This window comes from Triturus cristatus, chromosome 10 (genome assembly GCF_964204655.1).
Source record: "Triturus cristatus chromosome 10, aTriCri1.1, whole genome shotgun sequence".
In the NCBI taxonomy this organism is placed as follows: Eukaryota; Metazoa; Chordata; class Amphibia; order Caudata; family Salamandridae; genus Triturus; species Triturus cristatus.
In genome coordinates this window covers 623,497,764-623,524,214 of record NC_140593.1, presented here as the reverse complement: position 1 = coordinate 623,524,214, position 26,451 = coordinate 623,497,764, and the positions used below count along the sequence as shown (strand labels likewise).

The 26,451-nt window shown below is 41.0% G+C and overlaps 1 protein-coding gene across 2 annotated transcripts in view; it reads right to left on the bottom strand.

The window, feature by feature from the left end:
- LOC146789809 (ankyrin repeat and fibronectin type-III domain-containing protein 1-like) overlaps nt 1-26,451 on the bottom strand; it is a 2,714,698-nt gene that overhangs the window by 1,385,879 nt on the left and 1,302,368 nt on the right. For both annotated transcript variants that reach the window (XM_085632159.1, XM_085632158.1), the window contains one exon: nt 4,151-4,380. In XM_085632159.1, coding sequence (XP_085488285.1) covers nt 4,151-4,380 — 230 coding nt within the window. The remainder of the gene's footprint in view (nt 1-4,150; nt 4,381-26,451) is intronic.

Genomic DNA, 26,451 nt, shown 5'->3' with positions numbered 1-26,451 from the left:
GTGTCGGAGTGTGGCCTGCTCCTTTCCGGATGTGGTCCACACTCAGCCACCTCAGTGTCGTGGCGTGCACAATGTCATGATGATTGGACAGTAGCCATGTTAATTTTTGTGTAGTATCACTTGCATTGTCGGTGTGGCTCACAAATACGAATCCTTGCTGGGTTTCGCACGTGTGCATGTGTTGGTTGTGATATTGGTGATGTGTGGGGTGGGACCTCTTTGGGTACGTTGCGGACGGGGGCCGACTTGGTGTTTGTATGTGTGCCATGGGTGTCAAGGACATGATCCAGAGTCATGGTGGGTGTGAACTGTGCTATGCATAATTGTGCATGTGTGCCATTATGCCTATCTCTCCAAATCCCCCCAGTCCCTGGTCAGTACTCACCCTGTTTTTGTTGTGTCAGGTCATGTTGAGCGGTGTCTGGTGCCACAACTCCTGGCACTGTGTCCCGACTGCTGACTGTGGCCACCGTTTTCTCCATGTCATCCAGCTCCTGGTGTGTCGCCGGACCCCCACCTCAAATCTGTGTTGCTGCTTTTATGTTGGCATTGTGTTTCTTCTTGGTTTTGGCCTTCACATCCTTCCTGCACCTCTTGGCCTCTTCCATTGTCCTACTCAATGCTGCATCAAGATAGTCTGCCATATTTGCGTCTTTGTTGCCAATGACACGTTGAATGTGACGTACAGTTGTTGATGGTGTTCAGTCACCTCCATGTCGATAATCCTGTTTGCCTGCAGACTGAACCACGTCTTCCTCTTCCTCTTCTCCTTGGCCTTCTCCGATCCGGGGTTCCTTGCTGGTCGTCTGTGGGGCTTGTGGCTTTGGCATTGTCCTCTGCGCTCGATCCGGGTGCATCCATGGTGCTACACAGTTTAATTATTTTTGTATTTGTTTTGCACTGATTTCTGGTGCATTTACCCGCATGAGGCGTGGGTATTGAAGGCCTGTCACTCGTTATCGCTGATTTTTGTTTCACGATTTGGAACAGCGCAGCTTTTTTCGTGTTGGTATTTCACATTTTTTCAGCGTTGCATTGATTTTAACGCGGTCATTTGGCGCGTTATCGTGAAACCATCATAGGGTGCCGCCGTGTTGAGAATACAACATTAACACTGCATAATTGTCCTGTGATAGACTGCGATGTGCAAAGTTGCGTTAAGCAAATTTGGAGATAGTTATCAAACGTTCTTGAGAATATACTCCCTAGAGCGGTACATAAAATGCATCCAGGAATAGAGGATAGATGCTTTTGCTGCAATCATTTGGGCCAGGGGGGCTGGCTCCATATTTTTTTCACCTGCCCAGCATCAGCCCGCTTTTGGGAAAAAGGTTTTTCTACCCTTAGTGATGGCCTACAGAGAAAACTACAATTGGAGGCGGAAATAGCACTTTTTGGTGTAGTAAGACAGAGGCAAAATTTCCCAATCTTTACAGGAGAAAAAGCATTTATAGCAATATCCTCTCTAATGGCACAGTCCCTGATTCTACAGAATTGGAGGACAACTAAAGTCCCAGACTTTCTAAATAGGCATAATAAAATGATTCGCACTAAAATATTTGAGGAAGCTTATGCAAAAAGGGTTGGTGCTACAAAAAGATTCTGTGTGTGGAAGCACATGGACAAAGTAGTAAGTCAAGTAGTTGACTCAAGCTATGTTGTATGAATATGAAAACAGTGGAATTGTTAAAAGCACTGCACTTTATTGATAACACTCTGTTTACACATAATTAGATAAGGATTGGAGGGAGATCTGAGTGAAAACTAAGTGGTAGTTTACAGAATTAAGATTTATATCAATTCCACTGGGAAACGCCCAAGGAAAGCATTTTTTCGGAGCTAAAAGCACAGCACAATAATATGAAGAGGTATTTTGGACTTCGGATTTCCATGTAGATTATCAAAATGTAATAATTAATGAAGTATCGTAGGAATAGGAGATCCAAAATCATATTAAATTTGATTAATATGCATTAATGATCAAATCTATATTGTAATATTATATATGATGAAATGGCCAGTGCTGATGCTTTTGTGGTTGGGTTTGTGGTCTTTTTTAATGCCCTTTAGGGCTAGTTATCTGCCCAATAACATATCATTATTATATATGTTTTTCCCATTTTAAGCAAACAATTTGATCCAATATTCATATTAGCTATGTTAGTCTTTTACATCATGAATGGACAAGAGTAGAATAAGAGCTGAAGTACTTAGATATGACTCTGCATAATGCTTTGGGAATGGTTACACAATAAGATGATTTGGTATTTTAAAGGACAGGAATGCACTGTATTTTGTCTAGTCTGAAGTTCTGGCATTATCATGTTTTCAAAGGACGAGCTTTAAGTAGCTATATTCAATGTGAAATAAAAATTTGACAATGTAAGGTTCTTGTAATAATTCTGCTCGATAAAAAAAAGATATAAAAAGATTATATATATATATATATTAGATTTAGAATAGAGGACGGCGTATTTTACATCCGCGAGGCGGGGAATAATATACCCGCCAGATTTATAAGTGAGAGTCGAGCCGACAGTCATTTATAAAGGCATTGGCAGGAACCGCCGTCACTGTGGTTCCTGTAAATGCATTACAATGTTTGCTGCAGGGCTGCGTCAGAAGGATACAGTCCTTAAGCAAACAGTATTCTTTTACTCTTTCCAAAATGAAAATCCCAAAAGGGATTTTATTTTTCAAAGAAAAAAATAAAGCTTCCCTCATCATGGGAGACTTCTCCCATAACGAGGGGAGCAATAAAATGGTTTTACTAATCATTACAGCAAGGTTTTACCTGGCAGTTAGGAACAATAAAAATGACTGCATTTCTGCCCATCTAAATTGGGTGGGCAGACATGTAGCCATTTCTATGACAGCCCTTCCTTGCCAGGGCCGTCGTGGGGGGTTAATCAAAGTGGAGCAGAGCAGTCTTGCCGTGATTAACCCTAAGTTCTTCCCGCATGTAAATGTGGCAGGAGGACCACTATATTGGTGAGACGGAGTACCCTCTTCACGAATATGTGACCCAGGCCATACGTTTTGAGTTTTAGGACCTCGAATGAGGCCATCAGACTAAATATGTACATATTAGGACATGCCCAAAAGGCTTACATTGGTCAGTGGTCTCAGTTTGAGGTCCATTGAAAAACTGTCCTATTGTAGTCTGCTTCGCAAGCATAACCCCCAATAGAATACTCATGACCTCACAAAACACAAAATAAATTTACATTATCGATCAACAAACGAAGAAGCAGCCTAAGCACAACCCAAACCTTTTGGCAAAGACTTCAGTAGGATACTATATGATGCTGTACACTTTAGCATTTTAGTTAATGTACACCTGCATATGTGGTGCATGCCATGATGTTTTGTCACTTAAAAAAGTACTTAACAATAGCCAGGATGCAAGAGGCTAAATCAGTGCCTATAGTTCAATTGATTAAAAAAACAGCTGCAGTCTCCCACCACAAACTCGAATCATCATCATATGGCAATGAATATTCTTTCTCCACTAAATTATTTATGCAGGCTTTTGCATATTTGCATGCTATTAAGTCAAATATAGTAAAAATTGAGTTGGGCCCGTTGGAAATAGCCATGCCAACTTTTGTCTTCCCACCAGAAATTGACGTACACATTGAGCAAATAAGATAAAAACCTTCACACACTTTCTTCAAAACGAAAGTGAGAAAAATGTCAATATTTAACATACATTTTGCATAATCTTTTCCACCCTAGAAACACTGCAATTAAGCAAACACAACGTAGACAAAAATGCATTAAAAACGTTTGTTGTAGTTGTTCCATATTGTATATAACCATGCTTGTGTGCCTATGACCACATAAGATAGGCTGTATGTGGAATGATTTTTGGCTATGTATTCTGAAAGATGTGTTGTTTTTCATCATTGCTTAGGTTTTGGTATGTTTTAGTGATTTGTGTTATGCATGGACTTTGCCATCCAACTGTTAGCTATATTGACAAAAATGTGTTCTTAGAATATGGTAATCACTTGGTAAAAGTTTAGCAACCCATTATCACTGAGTCATACTCGTTGAGTTTCACCAGTTAACATGTACAAAGCTTATAAGGATATTCAGATTGAGATTGTTTGTAGTAGCAGCATTTAAGTTTCAGATATGTACTTACGAATTGTCTCCGGAGCTTGTTCCTGACCTTCTCTGGTTTCCCTTCTGGTGGGTGTATCGGGTAATCATAGGAGCTCAGGTGGTTGTCCACAGAGAAACTTTTCCTCATGTAGAATGAGTGCGACCGAATACGAGCAAAGGGGGCTTCGTCCATGTCTGTGTGTAGCCGTGGACTATGTGCTATTTCCACAGAAGACTCACCACAGTCATCCTCTAGCTGCCACGCCTCATCTGCAGATGTAGAGAATAGTGAAATAAAGCTATTAGGAAATGTTGGGATTGCTGGTCACTTATACTGAGTCAACAGTGACAAATAAATGCAGCTCAGACTTGTTTAATAATTAAATAAAGATAATGGGCATACTGAAACACCTGACATGCTAAAAAAGCTGCTGTGATAGGGAGGACATGTCAACATTTAAATCCCATCAATTCAATTCTTTCAAAATTCAAAATCGAAATCAAGCATCTGTATAAGAGAGCACCACTACTTTACCTAATAACAATTCAGACAGACTAAAAACAATGAGTGTGTGAGTATCCGACTAGAAAACTCTTAAAGCAGTCTGATACTATCTGATACACAGGGATAGGCACCGCAGTCTTATCCACTTTCTTTTTGCTGTTTTAAGCAACCATATAATCATGATCTGTGCTCCTAATGATATTATAAAATGTCTAGCAAGTTCCATGATCGTTTGGCCCAGGCTTCCATTTGCATGTGAAACTATTAACGAACAAGCTCTGTCCCAAATTTAGCAATCACTCCACGTAGTCAGACAGAGTCCGGCATGCCACTTTTCGTGCAGATCCGTGCAGGGATAAAAGGCTTAAGGAGTGAGCTAAAAAAAAGGTGCCTTTTTAAACTGTAGCGCCCATGTAACATTTTGTTGTGTCGATCAATAAACCACTGAATAGATTTACACTAATTTGGGATGAAAATATAACTTTACATAAAAAATGTGCATTCATTGATTTGATGTACATCTGTGGAGAAGTACCTGAGACCTAAGCATTTAAAAAGCATTTGAAAATTTGCTGATCATTTTGTTATCCAACTTCTTCCCGTACTCCAGGCGTAGACGTTCTAAATCACTGAGGATCAGTGTCAAATTGTCAGAGGGACAATTCAATCTATCTCCTTCAAGCTTAGAAATCTCTCTTTCCAGAATCTGGAATTCCAAAGCCTCTTCCCTGTTCTTAGTATATATCAGGCTATGTGTCTGTCCGTGCAGGTGAGCCTTGTATGCGTCCCATACATAATCTAGGGATGTAGAGCCAATGTTGTCCATAAAATAATCAGTTGTTGAAATTTTTAGGGCGTCGATTATTTCAGAGTTAGACAACATTGCCCTTTTCAATTTCCACATGGGATTTAAACTTGGCCTATTCCCTGAATACGAAAAGGAAATTGGAGCATGGTCAGACAAGATGCTTGGGAGAACAGTGATATCGACTAAGTTCTCCAAACTTAACCTATCAATAAAGATATAGTCGATTCTAGAAAAATGGCTATATTTCTTACTAAAAAAGGTGAAACCTTGCTCTGCACTTCTTTTTGCCCTCCAGGCATCAACTAGACCAAGCACATGGGTCATGTTGATCATAGCCCGACGAGCACGAGGAGCAGCGACATATTGACTATAATTAGACCTTTCCTGGGAAGGGTTAAGGAGAACATTAAACTCACCTCCAATTATTACCGGGGTGGTGGCCTCTATTAATTTAGTCTGTATTCAGTATAAATAGGCCAGATCCTCCGTATTAGGACCGTAATATGAGACTAGAGTTAAATTGACCCCCCCAATAGCCAGCTGCACTATAATCCATCTTCCCGACTGGTCTGTTGAAACAGATTTAATAATACCTCCAGTGCCTGATCTAATTAATATCGCTACCCCTTTACTATGAGATGTCTGCTCAGAAGAGCAATAATGCTCAACCCATCTATACTTCCCAGAGGTAGCCTTACACTCAGAACTGCTGAGATGAGTCTCTTGTAGAAGGAAGATCTGAGCTGTGGTTTGCTCGAGAAATTTCATGACTAGCCTTTGTCTATGTGGACATCGAAGTCCATTGATGTTCCATGAGACGAATCTAATTTTGGTAGTCATTATGTTTTAAGGTCCCTTTCAGCTACCCGGATATTAATCATATACTCTGGAAGTACCCTACATCTTAGGACGCAATTGAAGATGAGATCTATTTTAGTATTTTCCTCCTCCCACATTACCCTCTGTGCTCCCCCGCTACCCCACCTCACCTCCCCTCCCTCCCAAGTGACCCTAGAAGACCCTCTCCACCCGGGGTAACCCTCCCTTCTTCTCTGGGCATGAGCCCTATGGACGAGTATCCCTAGGCGTATTCATAACAGAACTTGACTATAGAAAAGGGCCCAATTCCACCAGGGGGGGGCAGCGGCCATTATCTATACATATACTATATGAAACTTTTCCCCTTCCCCCTTCTCCCCTCTCCCCCTCCTACTTCTTCACTTCTTCTCTTTTCCGCCCTATATTTTCCTTAGAGAGATGCCTATGCCCCCCTATTTTGAATCTACTCCACTTCCACCTCCGCTTCCTATTTTATCTATTAGTTCGTCAGCATCCTCTATTTGATATAAATTATACATGCAGTTGTTCCACATGATCCAGAGGGTTGCAGGAAACCTCAACTGGACCTTAGCCCCCAATGAGTTCAAGATAGTCATTCTTTTGCCCAGCTCCCATTGTTTTGTTGCCATGATGTGGGAAATATCTGACCGTATGGAAAAAGTAAATAGCCTAGAAAAGGAGTTGCTCTTAACCTGCCCAGCTTTCAGGGCCAAGGACAAAAAAATTTCCTTGGTGGCGTATGTGAGGAAATTCACCAAGATTTTCCTTGGCCGGAGCTTTCCTGGATTCTTCCTATATGGATCGCGATGGATCCTTTGTATGTCAAAAGCCAAGTCTATTTCCGGTAGGTCTTTTAAGATGGTTTCCCTTAAGAGGGAGACTACAAAGCTTTTGATATCACTCCCCTCCATTTCTTCAGGAACGTTTAGAATTCTGATGTTGTTTTTCCTTGTATGGTTTTCCAAACGCTCCATATCGTCCTTAAGTTCCTTGTTTTGCTTAACCAGCTTGTCCATCAGGCCTGAAGAGGAGTGTAAAGTGTTCTTAATCTTTGGAATCTCCAGCTCGAGGACGTCCATTCTTATTGAAACATCTTCGATTTTCTGTGCCATTGATGCACAGGTGGCTTGTATAATGGCTTGATTAGATTCTGAAGTTGTAAACCTTCTCCCGATGTCTTCTTTTAGACTTCACAAAATATCAGCCAAGGAGCCAGGAGGAATCGCAGTCGAAGGGGGGGAAGGCGTAGACGGCCCAGCTGGCTGGATCTCATTTGCGGAAAAAAGGATGCCCGCCTTCTCCTTAACTAAAGGAGCTCCAGGAGTATTTTCGTGGTTGTCTAATGCAGAAAAGCTCATTAGATGCTACGAGCGTGCCTCTGCAGTTATATTTCCTGAATGGCTTGTTGACATCTAGTTTTAATATCACAAGAGGAACAAGGCAGGGATGCCCCATTTCACCTCTATTGTTCGATATATATATCGAGCCCCTTGCCCAGGCTCTGAGATTGAACAATCAAGTTACCCCTTTCCAAGTCCTGGATTATAGTTGTAAGTTAGCCCTCCATGCAGATGATCTGCTGGTCTATACCAATAACCCTGCTGAGGTATTTCCAAGGGTGGAGGCTATCCTAGAATAGTTTGGCCTGTATTCTGGATATCTTGTCAACCCCTCTAAGACAGAGGTAATGTCCTGGGGTGTAGACAATTGGACTGGAAGGCGTAGTAAGGAATTTAGATATTTGGGGATAACCATAGCTCAAAACCTAGTCGATATTCCTCTGATCAGTCTGAGGAAAGTAGCCAAGGAAATTGACCATCTCTTTTCTAGATGGCAGAATCTGCCTCTGACTATTTACGGCCGGGTAGATCTTGTTAAGGTGGTTATCTTGCCAAAACTGGCTTATCTGTTTAGTACTATTCCTCTTGACTTCCCCAGAAAACTCTTAGATAAGATACAAGGTAAAATTGGAAGTTTTGTCTGGTCTAATAAAAGGGCCAGGCTCTCCTGGAAGAAGCTAAAACGAAGGCTCTTTAAGGGAGGCTTGGCTCTCCCTGATGTTTTTTGGTATTCCGTCGCCTTTCAGTTTAAAAATATACGTGCTGTGCTTATCACTACAGGTGAAACCAACTGGGGGAAGATTTTGAGCGTGATGGTCAGCTTTGAGGGGGGTGGGGTCGGATTCCTATATAAGTTTGGGGCACCAATGTTCTTTAAGAAGGTTCGTCTAAAATGTCTAAGAACAGCATTAAATTTATGGTACAGAGTTAGAGTGAGATTGGGGATTGGCTATTATTCTGAATTTTGCTACCGTTTGGGACTCCCCGGGTCTACCGTTATGCTTGCAAGATAGTCTTGCATTACCAATTAAAAAGGCAGGAATTGTGATTTGGTTAGACCTCATATCATCAGACGGTGTTCTCCCCTGGGAGATTTTAAGATCAAAAATAGGCAGTTCTTTCTCTAAATTCAAATACATACAATTATGCTCCTGGTTTATAGCTGAGAAAGAACTAATAAGAGGTAATTGGGAAATTGAACACTGTCTACAAAATACAAAGTTAATAAAAAAGGAGGTTGGACTGTGGTATAAGAGCTTACTTGATGCCGATGATGTAGATATCCCTCCATCATACTCTATCTGGAATTCATCTATATTGGGCGAAATAGCTATTAACTCGTATGCTTTATCCCTTCAAACTTTATATAGGTGTATCAGGCCAGCCTCTCTTAAAAAAAAAATTTTTTTGTCATTAATAGGCTCTATTATACCCCCAAGAAGATAGCGAGATTTGCCCCTTGTTCCTCTTCGAAGTGTCCTAGATGTGAGTCTCTTGAAGCGGATGATCTACATATATTCTTTGAATGTCCCTCTTTAAGTGGATTTTAGCACAACGTGGAAAATGCCTTTGAGGCCATTTTTAGATGTAAGCTTAAACTAAATTTAGCAATAGTTTTCTTTGGGGTGGACAATGGTTTAACAAGCTTGCTATCTAGTGTACAAAAGGGTTTACTCTTCTGCCTCATTATAATTGCCCAGAGGGAGATTTGTAAACTCTGGAAAGACCCTAAGCCCCCGCTGTATGAGAACTGGTTGGCTGCTGCATTTGGTATGGCTCGCTTAGGTCAGGGACATTTGAATGACAACAACCAAAACATCTGGTTATCACTTCTATCTTGGGGCGTCAAAATGAGGTTGGTCTAAAGCTCTTTTTGTTTTGGTCCAATGATTACACCAAGCCTCGCATCAAGAAGCTGGCCTGGTCTGGCCTAATGTATACACAGTAGAAGAACTGAGAGTCCAAAGAATGTTTAGCAACAATAGTGTAACCACTCTACAAATATCGAACAAGGTGTTTGCTGGTGTCAACAAAGTACACAATGTGTCCATGAGTGTATGTACACGTAAACAAAGTTCCCATCACCCACGACAAGTGGCTTGCTTCATCATTTGGGAACCGGGGAACTTGACCAAGGAACCATCTTCTACCAGATTGATGTAGATATTGGTTCGATGGATGTCCCAAATGTGTAACTGGATCAAAGGGGCCACAAGCGTAATGATAGTGGGTGATGTATGCAGTGCAAGTGATAAAGAAAAAGTGATTTAAAATTGGTTGTCAAGATACAATTATGTGTTTATTCTAGTGCTACCTTGATACCAAGTTAAAACTAAACAGTGCTATACAGTTCAAACAAATAACTGTGTTCTTAAAGACTGGTCTACATGTTTCAGCTCTTGGATATACTCTATCCCAGCTTTCGTCAGGACCAGAAAGCTACTGCATATTAACGGTGTAGTGAATACAAAAAAACTCAAAAACATACAACCTGGACCATGATCTTGGTACAGGTAAATACCTGTAAAAGCAACAACAGTGGTCAATGCAAACAGAGTGGTGACATGTTACAAAAACCGCATCCACAATGAAATGTCGATTTTAGTTCAGAATTACCAAATAGTGTAATAAATAATTCTACGTCCATCACCGCAAGTGAAACGTTAGAATTGTAACTCACCCGAATTACACTGGGTATGTGCCTCACCCCACCCGGCAACTGCTCAGGTATAGGAGGCACCGCTCTAAGGAAAAAGTACTAGCGTAAAACATTACATAACAAATGCTAGTGAAACATTTAAAACATTAGTACATTGCGCGCAACCCTTAAAAACAGACAAGGCAGGAGATTCACGGTCGACTGAGCGTCGAAAGACGGTTGTCAGCAAACATGTCTCTGTTATAAACAGACGAAGTGCCCATGCAGTTGGTTAAAGCACTATCATTTCTCTACCCCAAAGTCTACTGCTATACTGCGTTATTTAAAAGCCAGTGACTGATGTGTGTGGTACCGGAGAGTGAACAGTGAAAAATCCACAATACGGCATTTCCTTAGTCAAAGGTTTCCTGTTCGGTATTCTAAGGAAGACCCCAGAACTAAGCCAAGAAATTGACCAGGGACTCAAGGCACCGTTATCATATTAACAGATGTTGATTAATAAAGTTACGGGTACTGCACCAGACCTAGTCAGTTTATATCTGTCCACCTACCTCTCCGTCGGTACCTCTCGCGGTGTATGAGCGAGAAGGGGAGGTGTACCACACCAGTAGGGAATCCCATTTGAAGAGTCGCCGCGCGTCACTACTGACATGCGCGGTCGGCGGCTCCAAGCTGTCCCTCGCTGATGACGGCGCGGCATTGTGGCATAGACGCAATGCGCATCGGGAAATGTAGTTTATTATGATTTATAAGGAGATTGCTTCCCGAAACAATGATAACTTAGTGCCATATGCTCATAGATGATTGTGCTTTTTGATCTATGTGCAAAGGCTACGTGGTTAGCGTATATTATATCTAACTTAAATGTGGTGGATGTTATCGTATTCCACAAATAAATCACGTAGTCAAATTACAAATAGGCATTCTAAAAGTGTAACTCATGATCTCAACCCGGGTGTTTAAGCAAATTCTTATAAACGACCCGTCAGTTTAAAGCGAGGTCCATGGTATTTGGTCATTCAGACCTACACAGTCGCTATGCATTTTGAACACCCATTTCTGTTCCCTCATGAAGAGGAACTTGTGGATATCTGTAACGTGAGGTGGAATAAAGGGTTGTTCTAAGATTACCCAGCGCAGATCTTCTGGTCTGTGATTGTGGGACAGAAAATGGCTAGTTAATCTGGTCGCTTGTTTTTTACACCTGATGGTGCTTTTATGTTCACTGATACGGACCTTTATCTTACGTGTGGTCATCCCTATGTATCTAAGTGAACAGGGGCACGTGATTTGGTAAATTACCCGATCAGAGTTACAATTGGTGTGCCGTCGTAGGATCCAGGGTTTCTCTAACCCTAAATCAACAGATTTGGTTAACTGTGTCTGTGGGCAGGCTGTGCAAGAGCCACATGGATAGTGGCCTTGTACTGGTGGTAAGTCCCATAAGGTAGATGTTGTCCCTTTGTCTTTGGCCCTCGGTCTTGTGTGTACCAAATTGTCGCGCAGATTCGTACCTCTCTTGAAAGAGAACAAAGGTAGTGGTATCTCTGTGTTTCCCACATTGAGGATGCGCCAGTGTTTCCGCACCGACTTCTGGACACTATTTGATAGTGTACTAAAGGTGGTGACAAAAGTCATTCTTGTAAGTGGTGCCTTAACTACCGGGGGCTCTAAGAGAGCGTCCCTGTTATTGTTTGACGCCCGTTTCCAGGCTTGTTTGACTAAATGTGTAGGGTATTTCCTGACTTGCAGTTGCCTTGAGAGTGCCTCAGCATGATGCTGGAAATTACCCAAATCTGAACAGTTCCTACGGATCCGCAGGAACTGCCCTACTGGAAGATTGTGTCGTAGGGACTTGGGATGATGACTTTGGAAACTAAGCAATGAGTTTTTTGTCTGAGGTTTTTTGTATAGTTCACTTCCCAGCACTCCTAATGTCGGATAGATCATGATATCCAAAAAGGGGAGTCTTGCTTTGTCATGGGTTACTGTGAATCTCAAAAAATTGTTTTGAGCATTAAGCCAAGAGTGGAAATCTAGCAAAGTGGCTACTGACCCATGCCATACCACTAGGATATCGTCTATGTATCTCTTCCAGCATGCAATCTGTGCCTGAAAGGGATTCTGGCTGGTTAGCACACAATTCTGTTCAAAAAGATGGACATAGAGATTAGCCAGACTGGGAGCGAAAATACTCCCCATAGATGTTCCGGAGATTTGAAGGAACACCGTTTCTTCAAATTGAAAAAAGTTTTCCATCATCGCCAGTCTGGCGCATTCCATAATGAAGTGTGTGGGTGTGGTGGTGTCACGATCTCTATTGTCTAGAAGGATCCTGATTGCTTCAAGTGTCTCTTCTTGTGGAATGCAGGTATAAAGGGATTCCACATCAAAGCTGACCAGAAGGTCAGTCTCGGTGTTAAATGCAATCTCTGGTAAGAGGCGCAAGACATCTTTCGTGTCTTGGAGAAAAGTAGGCATTTCTCTGACCATCGGCCGTAGGAAAAAGTCAACAAACGTGGACAATGGTTCTAGAAGAGACCCGATCCCTGATATGATAGGGCGGCCAGGAGGAGGTCTTGTCGGTTTATGTATTTTTGGCAAAACATAAAAATACGGCATGACTGGAAACTTAGTAATCAGGAATTCTGATTCCTGTGTACTGATCCATCCTGACTCCCTTGCTTCACTGACCAAGTCGTGAATTTCAACAGATAATCTTGGAGTTGGGTCTACTGGAAGAGGTCGGTATGACTTGGTGTCACTGAGTTGTCTAAGACATTCCTGTCGGTACGCGGAGGTGTCCATAATGACTATGGCACCGCCTTTATCAGCGGGCTTGATGGTAATCTGTTCATCGTTCTGTAATTCTTTCAGAGCCCGTTTTTCGGCACCCGAAAGGTTTTGATAAGTTCTGTTGTTTTTTGGATCAAGCGAGTCAATATCATGTATGACAGCTTTTTCAAACACCTTCACCTGGTCTGGTGTAAGGTGAGCAGGTGGATTGAAGGTCGAGGGAGGTTTTAAACCCGTGTTGTGACAATTCATGTCGTCAGAAGCATTAGTGGCTGCAAGATCTTTATCTTTGAAGAAAAAATTTAGCCGTATTTTCCTAAAGAACTTTTCAAGTTCATGTCTCAGCTGAAACGGGTTCCCACTGTTTGTCGGTACAAACCCTAATCCCTTATTAAGGACTTGCAATTCTGTTGTGGTGAGTGTTCTCTGACTTAGATTGACTACTAAGTCATCATATCCATGTTCCGTTCTGGTGGTACACCCCCCCTCCTGTTGCGGTTGTCCTGTGCTGTTTGATCTAACTGCCAGTGTACCTGAGGTGTTGTCATTCCTCTTCTTCTGCCTCTGTTGCGTCCCCGGCCCTGTCCTAAAAAAGGTGGCTGGGCAAAGGGTAAAGATGGTTGGTATGGAAAAGGAGGCATAGGTTGTGCAAAGGGTGTGGGTTGGAAACCCCATGGGGATGGAGGCCACCACGAACCCTGTTGTGCATAGAAATTTTGTGTTCCTCGTCTCCGATTTGGGCGGGATTGAGGATTGTAAGTTCTATTAGATGGTATTGAGGTGTTTGAACCATCTGAATCAGTGGAATTATTATCTGATCCTGACGTGGAGTAATTAGAACCGTATCTTTTACCTTTCTTATTGAATTCAGGAGGTGTATAGTTCTCGCTTGTGTATGGATAAACCTTATCGAACGAGAAACGTGCAAGATCCTTCTTAAATTTCTCGATTTTAGTCAAGAGGATAGTATCTTTGTGTTCCTTATTGGACTTATTAGTCTCTTCCAAATTCCTCTTATATAGAGCGCTGGTGATAGATGCCTTGATTTGACCTTCTAAGGTTTGTATCTCTATAAGTATTAGGTCTGCTGCTTTCTTGGCAGTGCTAATAATTAAGATTAGCCAATCGCGGGTACATCGCCACGCAATCATTGACCAATCTTTGAGGAACTGTTTGTCTGTGAGGAAGAGGCGAGGAGCATTGGTTACTATCAAGCCCATTGGAGCACTGTTGTTTCTCAGATATTCTGTCATTATGGCTCCATGTATAAAAGTACGTGAATGGGATTTTTTCAGATTAAGTAGTACCTGCCAATCATCCTGTGTGGTGTTGGTGACAGTTGGCAAACTTTCTAGAATACTGGGGTTAGTACTCAAAATTGATTGCAGCATGTCTTCGTCAAAAGACAGCCCCGTGAATTCCGCCATTGCTGAATCATCTATGAGCATATGGCACTAAGTTATCATTGTTTCGGGAAGCAATCTCCTTATAAATCATAATAAACTACATTTCCCGATGCGCATTGCGTCTATGCCACAATGCCGCGCCGTCATCAGCGAGGGACAGCTTGGAGCCGCCGACCGCGCATGTCAGTAGTGACGCGCGGCGACTCTTCAAATGGGATTCCCTACTGGTGTGGTACACCTCCCCTTCTCGCTCATACACCGCGAGAGGTACCGACGGAGAGGTAGGTGGACAGATATAAACTGACTAGGTCTGGTGCAGTACCCGTAACTTTATTAATCAACATCTGTTAATATGATAACGGTGCCTTGAGTCCCTGGTCAATTTCTTGGCTTAGTTCTGGGGTCTTCCTTAGAATACCGAACAGGAAACCTTTGACTAAGGAAATGCCGTATTGTGGATTTTTCACTGTTCACTCTCCGGTACCACACACATCAGTCACTGGCTTTTAAATAACGCAGTATAGCAGTAGACTTTGGGGTAGAGAAATGATAGTGCTTTAACCAACTGCATGGGCACTTCGTCTGTTTATAACAGAGACATGTTTGCTGACAACCGTCTTTCGACGCTCAGTCGACCGTGAATCTCCTGCCTTGTCTGTTTTTAAGGGTTGCGCGCAATGTACTAATGTTTTAAATGTTTCACTAGCATTTGTTATGTAATGTTTTACGCTAGTACTTTTTCCTTAGAGCGGTGCCTCCTATACCTGAGCAGTTGCCGGGTGGGGTGAGGCACATACCCAGTGTAATTCGGGTGAGTTACAATTCTAACGTTTCACTTGCGGTGATGGACGTAGAATTATTTATTACACTATTTGGTAATTCTGAACTAAAATCGACATTTCATTGTGGATGCGGTTTTTGTAACATGTCACCACTCTGTTTGCATTGACCACTGTTGTTGCTTTTACAGGTATTTACCTGTACCAAGATCATGGTCCAGGTTGTATGTTTTTGAGTTTTTTTGTATTCACTACACCGTTAATATGCAGTAGCTTTCTGGTCCTGACGAAAGCTGGGATAGAGTATATCCAAGAGCTGAAACATGTAGACCAGTCTTTAAGAACACAGTTATTTGTTTGAACTGTATAGCACTGTTTAGTTTTAACTTGGTATCAAGGTAGCACTAGAATAAACACATAATTGTATCTTGACAACCAATTTTAAATCACTTTTTCTTTATCACTTGCACTGCATACATCACCCACTATCATTACGCTTGTGGCCCCTTTGATCCAGTTACACATTTGGGACATCCATCGAACCAATATCTACATCAATCTGGTAGAAGATGGTTCCTTGGTCAAGTTCCCCGGTTCCCAAATGATGAAGCAAGCCACTTGTCGTGGGTGATGGGAACTTTGTTTACGTGTACATACACTCATGGACACATTGTGTACTTTGTTGACACCAGCAAACACCTTGTTCGATATTTGTAGAGTGGTTACACTATTGTTGCTAAACATTCTTTGGACTCTCAGTTCTTCTACTGTGTATACATGTGCTGGATTAGGGATTGAGAACTGTTTGAGTCGCTAAACTACATCCCTTGGACCCCCACTCTTTTTTAGAGATAATTTACTATAGTTGTTTGAGCAGCCTCGGCTGCGGGTCCTTTTCTCTCTTTTTGAGGGTTTCGCCTAGATAGACGTTATACCCTTTAAAATTCTCTTAAGGAAATACGCGCACCTTTTTCTTCAGCAATGGCGGAATTCACGGGGCTGTCTTTTGACGAAGACATGCTGCAATCAATTTTGAGTACTAACCCCAGTATTCTAGAAAGTTTGCCAACTGTCACCAACACCACACAGGATGATTGGCAGGTACTACTTAATCTGAAAAAATCCCATTCACGTACTTTTATACATGGAGCCATAATGACAGAATATCTGAGAAACAACAGTGCTCCAATGGGCTTGATAGTAACCAATGCTCCTCGCCTCTTCCTCACAGACAAACAGTTCCTCAAAGATTGGTCAATGATTGCGTGGCGATGTACCCGCGATTGGCTAATCTTAATTATTAGCACTGCCAAGAAAGCAGCAGACCTAATACTTATAGAGATACAAACCTTAGAAGGTCAAATCAAGGCATCTATCACCAGCGCTCTATATAAGAGGAATTTGGAAGAGACTAATAAGTCCAATAAGGAACACAAAGATACTATCCTCTTGACTAAAATCGAGAAATTTAAGAAGGATCTTGCACGTTTCTCGTTCGATAAGGTTTATCCATACACAAGCGAGAACTATACACCTCCTGAATTCAATAAGAAAGGTAAAAGATACGGTTCTAATTACTCCACGTCAGGATCAGATAATAATTCCACTGATTCAGATGGTTCAAACACCTCAATACCATCTAATAGAACTTACAATCCTCAATCCCGCCCAAATCGGAGACGAGGAACACAAAATTTCTATGCACAACAGGGTTCGTGGTGGCCTCCATCCCCATGGGGTTTCCAACCCACACCCTTTGCACAACCTATGCCTCCTTTTCCATACCAACCATCTTTACCCTTTGCCCAGCCACCTTTTTTAGGACAGGGCCGGGGACGCAACAGAGGCAGAAGAAGAGGAATGACAACACCTCAGGTACACTGGCAGTTAGATCAAACAGCACAGGACAACCGCAACAGGAGGGGGGGTGTACCACCAGAACGGAACATGGATATGATGACTTAGTAGTCAATCTAAGTCAGAGAACACTCACCACAACAGAATTGCAAGTCCTTAATAAGGGATTAGGGTTTGTACCGACAAACAGTGGGAACCCGTTTCAGCTGAGACATGAACTTGAAAAGTTCTTTAGGAAAATACGGCTACATTTTTTCTTCAAAGATAAAGATCTTGCAGCCACTAATGCTTCTGACGACATGAATTGTCACAACACGGGTTTAAAACCTCCCTCGACCTTCAATCCACCTGCTCACCTTACACCAGACCAGGTGAAGGTGTTTGAAAAAGCTGTCATACATGATATTGACTCGCTTGATCCAAAAAACAACAGAACTTATCAAAACCTTTCGGGTGCCGAAAAACGGGCTCTGAAAGAATTACAGAACGATGAACAGATTACCATCAAGCCCGCTGATAAAGGCGGTGCCATAGTCATTATGGACACCTCCGCGTACCGACAGGAATGTCTTAGACAACTCAGTGACACCAAGTCATACCGACCTCTTCCAGTAGACCCAACTCCAAGATTATCTGTTGAAATTCACGACTTGGTCAGTGAAGCAAGGGAGTCAGGATGGATCAGTACACAGGAATCAGAATTCCTGATTACTAAGTTTCCAGTCATGCCGTATTTTTATGTTTTGCCAAAAATACATAAACCGACAAGACCTCCTCCTGGCCGCCCTATCATATCAGGGATCGGGTCTCTTCTAGAACCATTGTCCACGTTTGTTGACTTTTTCCTACGGCCGATGGTCAGAGAAATGCCTACTTTTCTCCAAGACACGAAAGATGTCTTGCGCCTCTTACCAGAGATTGCATTTAACACCGAGACTGACCTTCTGGTCAGCTTTGATGTGGAATCCCTTTATACCTGCATTCCACAAGAAGAGACACTTGAAGCAATCAGGATCCTTCTAGACAATAGAGATCGTGACACCACCACACCCACACACTTCATTATGGAATGCGCCAGACTGGCGATGATGGAAAACTTTTTTCAATTTGAAGAAACGGTGTTCCTTCAAATCTCCGGAACATCTATGGGGAGTATTTTCGCTCCCAGTCTGGCTAATCTCTATGTCCATCTTTTTGAACAGAATTGTGTGCTAACCAGCCAGAATCCCTTTCAGGCACAGATTGCATGCTGGAAGAGATACATAGACGATATCCTAGTGGTATGGCATGGGTCAGTAGCCACTTTGCTAGATTTCCACTCTTGGCTTAATGCTCAAAACAATTTTTTGAGATTCACAGTAACCCATGACAAAGCAAGACTCCCCTTTTTGGATATCATGATCTATCCGACATTAGGAGTGCTGGGAAGTGAACTATACAAAAAACCTCAGACAAAAAACTCATTGCTTAGTTTCCAAAGTCATCATCCCAAGTCCCTACGACACAATCTTCCAGTAGGGCAGTTCCTGCGGATCCGTAGGAACTGTTCAGATTTGGGTAATTTCCAGCATCATGCTGAGGCACTCTCAAGGCAACTGCAAGTCAGGAAATACCCTACACATTTAGTCAAACAAGCCTGGAAACGGGCGTCAAACAATAACAGGGACGCTCTCTTAGAGCCCCCGGTAGTTAAGGCACCACTTACAAGAATGACTTTTGTCACCACCTTTAGTACACTATCAAATAGTGTCCAGAAGTCGGTGCGGAAACACTGGCGCATCCTCAATGTGGGAAACACAGAGATACCACTACCTTTGTTCTCTTTCAAGAGAGGTACGAATCTGCGCGACAATTTGGTACACACAAGACCGAGGGCCAAAGACAAAGGGACAACATCTACCTTATGGGACTTACCACCAGTACAAGGCCACTATCCATGTGGCTCTTGCACAGCCTGCCCACAGACACAGTTAACCAAATCTGTTGATTTAGGGTTAGAGAAACCCTGGATCCTACGACGGCACACCAATTGTAACTCTGATCGGGTAATTTACCAAATCACGTGCCCCTGTTCACTTAGATACATAGGGATGACCACACGTAAGATAAAGGTCCGTATCAGTGAACATAAAAGCACCATCAGGTGTAAAAAACAAGCGACCAGATTAACTAGCCATTTTCTGTCCCACAATCACAGACCAGAAGATCTGCGCTGGGTAATCTTAGAACAACCCTTTATTCCACCTCACGTTACAGATATCCACAAGTTCCTCTTCATGAGGGAACAGAAATGGGTGTTCAAAATGCATAGCGACTGTGTAGGTCTGAATGACCAAATACCATGGACCTCGCTTTAAACTGACGGGTCGTTTATAAGAATTTGCTTAAACACCCGGGTTGAGATCATGAGTTACACTTTTAGAATGCCTATTTGTAATTTGACTACGTGATTTATTTGTGGAATACGATAACATCCACCACATTTAAGTTAGATATAATATACGCTAACCACGTAGCCTTTGCACATAGATCAAAAAGCACAATCATCTATGAGCATATGGCACTAAGTTATCATTGTTTCGGGAAGCAATCTCCTTATAAATCATAATAAACTACATTTCCCGATGCGCATTGCGTCTATGCCACAATGCCGCGCCGTCATCAGCGAGGGACAGCTTGGAGCCGCCGACCGCGCATGTCAGTAGTGACGCGCGGCGACTCTTCAAATGGGATTCCCTACTGGTGTGGTACACCTCCCCTTCTCGCTCATACACCGCGAGAGGTACCGACGGAGAGGTAGGTGGACAGATATAAACTGACTAGGTCTGGTGCAGTACCCGTAACTTTATTAATCAACATCTGTTAATATGATAACGGTGCCTTGAGTCCCTGGTCAATTTCTTGGCTTAGTTCTGGGGTCTTCCTTAGAATACCGAACAGGAAACCTTTGACTAAGGAAATGCCGTATTGTGGATTTTTCACTGTTCACTCTCCGGTACCACACACATCAGTCACTGGCTTTTAAATAACGCAGTATAGCAGTAGACTTTGGGGTAGAGAAATGATAGTGCTTTAACCAACTGCATGGGCACTTCGTCTGTTTATAACAGAGACATGTTTGCTGACAACCGTCTTTCGACGCTCAGTCGACCGTGAATCTCCTGCCTTGTCTGTTTTTAAGGGTTGCGCGCAATGTACTAATGTTTTAAATGTTTCACTAGCATTTGTTATGTAATGTTTTACGCTAGTACTTTTTCCTTAGAGCGGTGCCTCCTATACCTGAGCAGTTGCCGGGTGGGGTGAGGCACATACCCAGTGTAATTCGGGTGAGTTACAATTCTAACGTTTCACTTGCGGTGATGGACGTAGAATTATTTATTACACTATTTGGTAATTCTGAACTAAAATCGACATTTCATTGTGGATGCGGTTTTTGTAACATGTCACCACTCTGTTTGCATTGACCACTGTTGTTGCTTTTACAGGTATTTACCTGTACCAAGATCATGGTCCAGGTTGTATGTTTTTGAGTTTTTTTGTATTCACTACACCGTTAATATGCAGTAGCTTTCTGGTCCTGACGAAAGCTGGGATAGAGTATATCCAAGAGCTGAAACATGTAGACCAGTCTTTAAGAACACAGTTATTTGTTTGAACTGTATAGCACTGTTTAGTTTTAACTTGGTATCAAGGTAGCACTAGAATAAACACATAATTGTATCTTGACAACCAATTTTAAATCACTTTTTCTTTATCACTTGCACTGCATACATCACCCACTATCATTACGCTTGTGGCCCCTTTGATCCAGTTACACATTTGGGACATCCATCGAACCAATATCTACATCAATCTGGTAGAAGATGGTTCCTTGGTCAAGTTCCCCGGTTCCCAAATGATGAAGCAAGCCACTTGTCGTGGGTGATGGGAACTTTGTTTACGTGTACATACACTCATGGACACATTGTGTACTTTGTTGACACCAGCAAACACCTTGTTCGATATTTGTAGAGTGGTTACACTATTGTTGCTAAACATTCTTTGGACTCTCAGTTCTTCTACTGTGTATACATGTGCTGGATTAGGGATTGAGAACTGTTTGAGTCGCTAAACTACATCCCTTGGACCCCCACTCTTTTTTAGAGATAATTTACTATAACTGGTCTGGCCTAAGCCAATGCAGTAAACAGAAGCCCGAGGGTGCCTAGGCCGGAATGGGCTTTTCGTTGATATTGCAGACGCTAATGGTGAGATGAGGACAAAAAAGAAAAAAAAAGAAAAGTTGCTGATCGACTTTAAGGTGCTAACGTTTTGTGTATCTTCGTTCGATTGAACGAAGGAGCCTTGTTGCAGGATACATTCAGTAGCCCACCATCAGTGTGAATTGCCAGGAGTGAGAAATTAAGTGCATCATAAAAAGCATGAAATTGAATGAGCAATCGATAATCAAAAAACGGAGTAATGATTCTGGCTGAATCACGCAAACCACAGACATTTGCCAGGTATGGTATGCAACGTTCAAAATCATCTGATAGCTCACATCTCTGACCAAGCAGAAAACGCAAAATAAAACAGATTATCGATTTCAAAATGGCACAGAAAAAAATCGACAGGCCACCAAGGGCAAAATAAGGTAGGTGGCATGAGTTATGGTGTGCGCTCTGTGCACTGCATACGTTAACTGTCAAATTTCAGTGATTTTGCATGGTAGAGTAAGAGTCATAATCCAGTTTTTAATATATAACATTTCCACTTCCTTTTGGTTTTTACTTTATTTCTCTTTTCTGTCATTCCTATCAATTCTTCTCACTTCCTCTCTGTTTTTGTCTTAATATTTCTCTTTTCTGTCATTCCTCCACCAATTCTTTTCCTCTCCTCGTTTTCTTTCCATCTGGTGTTTTCTTTCTGTTTCTTCCCTTACTGCCCTACCACTCCAGCTTGGGCATGGGCACTACTTGGCTGTCCCTGGTGCAGCCGCAGGTATTACGGTCATTCTTTGATTGGCATGAGGCTGAGATTATACAATCTGAGGCTCCGCCACAGGAAACTTGAGATTCACCCATATCTAAACGATGTCAGAGAATTGTGGATTTAGCGGGCGGTGAGTCCTGCCAAATTATGATGGGTTTCCACTCTGACAATTTCTAAATGATGCACTCACTTTTGCATATTAGCCTCGGACGTGTCATCATATACAGTGGGGTAGAACCCAAAATACAAAAAACAGAGTGTAATGAATAATGAAATGTGACGGCTTATATCACCATGCAGGGCGGGAGCAAGAAGATGTATTTACAAGTGCTACAATATGCCTTCTCTAACAGTAGTCATATACACAAAAGACAATGTAGAGCTTCCTGCTTCCTCAGTCCAAGAGGGAAGGCCAGAGGTACTGCTGCTGGAAACTCAGCTTCTCCCTTTTTAGTACCGTAGCAGGTTCTGGGGTTTATAGGGGTACAGGGTGGGAAGTAATTACATTATAATGAATTATTATTTAATTTGTAAGCAATATGTTTTAGTTAATTGATTATTAGTTATGTAATTGTATCATTTAAAAAAATAAGTTTTAGGTGTGGGTTGTGTGTTTTATAGGGTTATATGGTGGGAAGGTAAATAATTATAATTAATTAATAATTCATTATTAATTATTATTGCTTAATTGGGAATCAATTATGTCAATTGGATAATTATTTTGTAAATTAAGTTGTACATACGGATAATATGTTTTTAGGGGTATAGGGTGGGAGGTAAATTAATTATAAATATTTATTAATTAACATTTGATAAAATGTCATTATTTAATTGATAATTAAATATGTTAATTGTATGATTATTTATTCATTTTAATTACGTGTTTTAGGTGTGGGTTGTGTGTTTTGTAGGGGTACTGGGTGGGAAGTAAATTAATTATAAATTATGAATTATTCATTGTTAATATGTATCATTTACTTGATAATTACTTATGTTATTTATTTTTTTTTTACCTTTTTAGCTTTACGTGGGGGTTTTGTGTTATGTAGGGGTATAGGGTGAGAAGGAAATTATTTTTAATAGATAATTAAATATGTTAATTGTATAATTACTTTTTTAATTACGTTTTAGGTGTGAGTAGTGTGTTTTGTTGGGATATAGGGTGGGAAGTGCTTACTTTTGATTTATTTAATAATTGTATTTTTGATAATTACATTTTAAATTATATAAATTATTTCAATGATAATTAATTATGTACTTTTTGTAATATATTAAGTATGTGCATTGTTTTTGTGTGTGCCGTTGATTTTGTATGTGTAAAGGGTGCATAGGAAAGTAATTATGCTAATTAATAAATGAAGTCAATTTATCATTTTTATAAAAGTCATAATTATGGTACATATGCAATTAAAATATTTTTTTAATTATATATTATGTGTGAGTTGTTGAATTTGTAGAAGCAGATGTGGAAAGTTATTTACATATTATTAATTAATTAGTAGTTAATTATATTAATAATAATTGTTTACTTGGGATCTAATTATAAAAATGATGGAAATAATCATTTGTTAATTTATATAATTGATGTGGGTTGTTTTATTTTATGGATAAATGGTGGGGTGGTAATTGACTATAATTATTCCAGGAATAGATAATTATTATGGATATGTTTACAAATATTTATGTAACATGTGTAAATAATATTATTTTGATGCTTTTTTAGATATATGCTGTGTAGTTAGTTGAAGTGTAGAGTAGAAAGTTAATTCACTAATGACAACATTAAAAATAGGTAATTTGTTTTTAATTATGATATTTATTATTATATGTGTTAATTTTGTTGTGATTTTTAAATGTAAATAATTTTGTATTCATTTTTAATATTTTGAGATTATGGTTTTGTATTTAAATTATAATAATATGTTTCGTAATTTATTATATGAATATAGCATTGTGATATGTATTTATTGTATTTAACTTTTATAAAAAAATATAATTATACTTCTTATTTTTACATATTTATATTTTTAACTGTTTATTATGTTGTTGAAATTATTGTATTGTGTTGAAGAAAATTAGTTTGTTTCTAATGTTGCAGTGACTGGAGTGGAATAGAACATTTTACTCCTCTGCTATCCAACACTTTCTCTACTGCTGCTCTGATAGGAGTGGGAATAGTATATTTCACCCCTTGCAATGTTATAGTTTTCCTACTGTTGCAAAGCGTGAAGTGGAACAGGTACATTTTATTCCTTATTAGTTGAATAGTTTGTGTACTTTTGTATATATTGAAATGGGAATAGTATATGTATTAAATGTAAAATGCCATAGTTTATTTTATATTGTTCCAATTTATATTACTATGTTTTTGTTTATTTGAAAATTACAATAGTTTTAATTAATAACGTTTTTAATGTGTAAATTGTTTGTGTGAAAATTGTAACTTTTTATGTTGTTTTCTTTTTTATTTGTAATTAAAAAACTTTTTTTAAATGTTTTATGTTATTGGCTATATGTAGCTATATACATTTTTTATATTTTTCTATTATTTAAAAAGTAGGGGCCAGATGTACGATGGATTTTTGCATGCGCAAATAGGTTTCAGTCCCGTTTGTGCATGCAAAAATGCTGTGGGCCATGTACTAACCCTACTTTGTGAGTCGCAAATATTTTGCGACTCGCAAAATAGTGTTTAGCGACTCACTATTAGGAAGGGGAATTCCCTTCCTAATAGAGACCCCAACAGCTATGTAAAACACTCGCAGTTTACCACCCTCCTCAGAAGGGTGGTAAAGCACTCGCAAACGGGGGGACCCCTTCCCCTTTGGGAATGCATGCACATACATTTTTTTTAAGGGCATTTTTAAAGACCACTGCATGTCCTTAAAAAATGAGAAGTAACTTTTTTTTTTTTAAATGCAGCCCGTTTTCCTTTAACCAAAACGGGCTGAATTAAAAAAAAACTGTTTTATTTAAAAGCAGTCCCAGACATGGAGGTCTGCTGACCCCAGCAGGCCACTATCCCTGGGAGTGCCCCATCATTCCCAATGGGGTTGCATATTGTGACAGCTTCATTAATATTCATGAGGCATGCAATTTGCGACCCATTTGGTATCGCTAACAGTGTCTCAGACACTGTTGTACATTGGAAATTGCGACTCGCAAATTGCGACTCGCACTTTGTCACAATTTGCGATTCGCAATTTCCAATGGTCGTTTATTAAGCCCCTAGTAAATTATAAGCGAAATTAATATTATTAGTTTAATAATACTTTTTTAACTATATATATATATATATATGCCTGTGCAGTTCATTAGAGAGCTTCCACCCTCTCCCTTCATGTGGCCTCTGCTTCTTCAAGCTGGAGGAGTTGCTGTGTATATTTTGCGTGTTAACCAGAGACACGCTAACAGAGGCCCCGCTCCGCAAGTTGGCCTGGGCATCACTGGCACGCTGCGTCAGCAGCTTTTTCGTTCTCCGAGGGATCGGATGGCCCAGGCCCGCCCTACAGTTCGAGCTCAACAAGGGTGGCTGCGGGGCAGGTTGTGACTTCACATCGGATGGGGTGCATTGTCATCCCTACCCCTGCCCAGTGGATGCTCGATTCTGGGGGCTGGAGCGTTGAGGGGACTCAAGGGAGTTTCATGACATTGCACTGATCAGGACTCTGACATCAGTGCGTCCCGCACATTGCTGAAAAACCACATGGACCTCAACAACAAAACGCCACGTAGCACTTACCTGGAGGGATGCATTCTGGGACTGGTGGTTCCGACGAACAGCCAGTTAGTGCACGGTCACATGGATGGGGGCAGAGCAAACTCTACATCAATGAGAAGAGGGCAGGACATTTAAAAACAGAGGGGAAGGAGAATCCTGTGAGGAGCGGCATCCGAGGAAGGCCATATTTAGGTTGAAATGCATTATGCCCGTGCTGTTCATTAAAGAGCTTCCACCCTGTTCCTTCGCGTGGCCTCTGCTTCTTCAAGTTAGAGGAGTTGCTGTGTATATGTATATGTATATGTATATATATATCCACAACAACAGGAAACCCATTCGAAGCAAAGCCACACGGAGGTGAATTAACGCTCTTTTAATGGGTAGACAGCCTGCCAGCAGGAAACATCCAAGGACAACAAAATTCAGTACATGTACGCCAGACGCGTTTCAGGGGTAAACCTTTCTTCAGTGGCGTTTGTTGCACGACGACTGGAAGTGCAGCTAAGAGCACCTTTTGATTCCAGCACCTGCCTCAGTGGGCGTGACCTTCCTCGTGGCCTTCTGGGTGATGTAGTGCTCTTAGTTTTACCCTCGTGGGTGCAATGTCACAGTCTCGTGGTTAAAATAGATGCAAATGTCCGAGGTGGGACCTGCCCCGC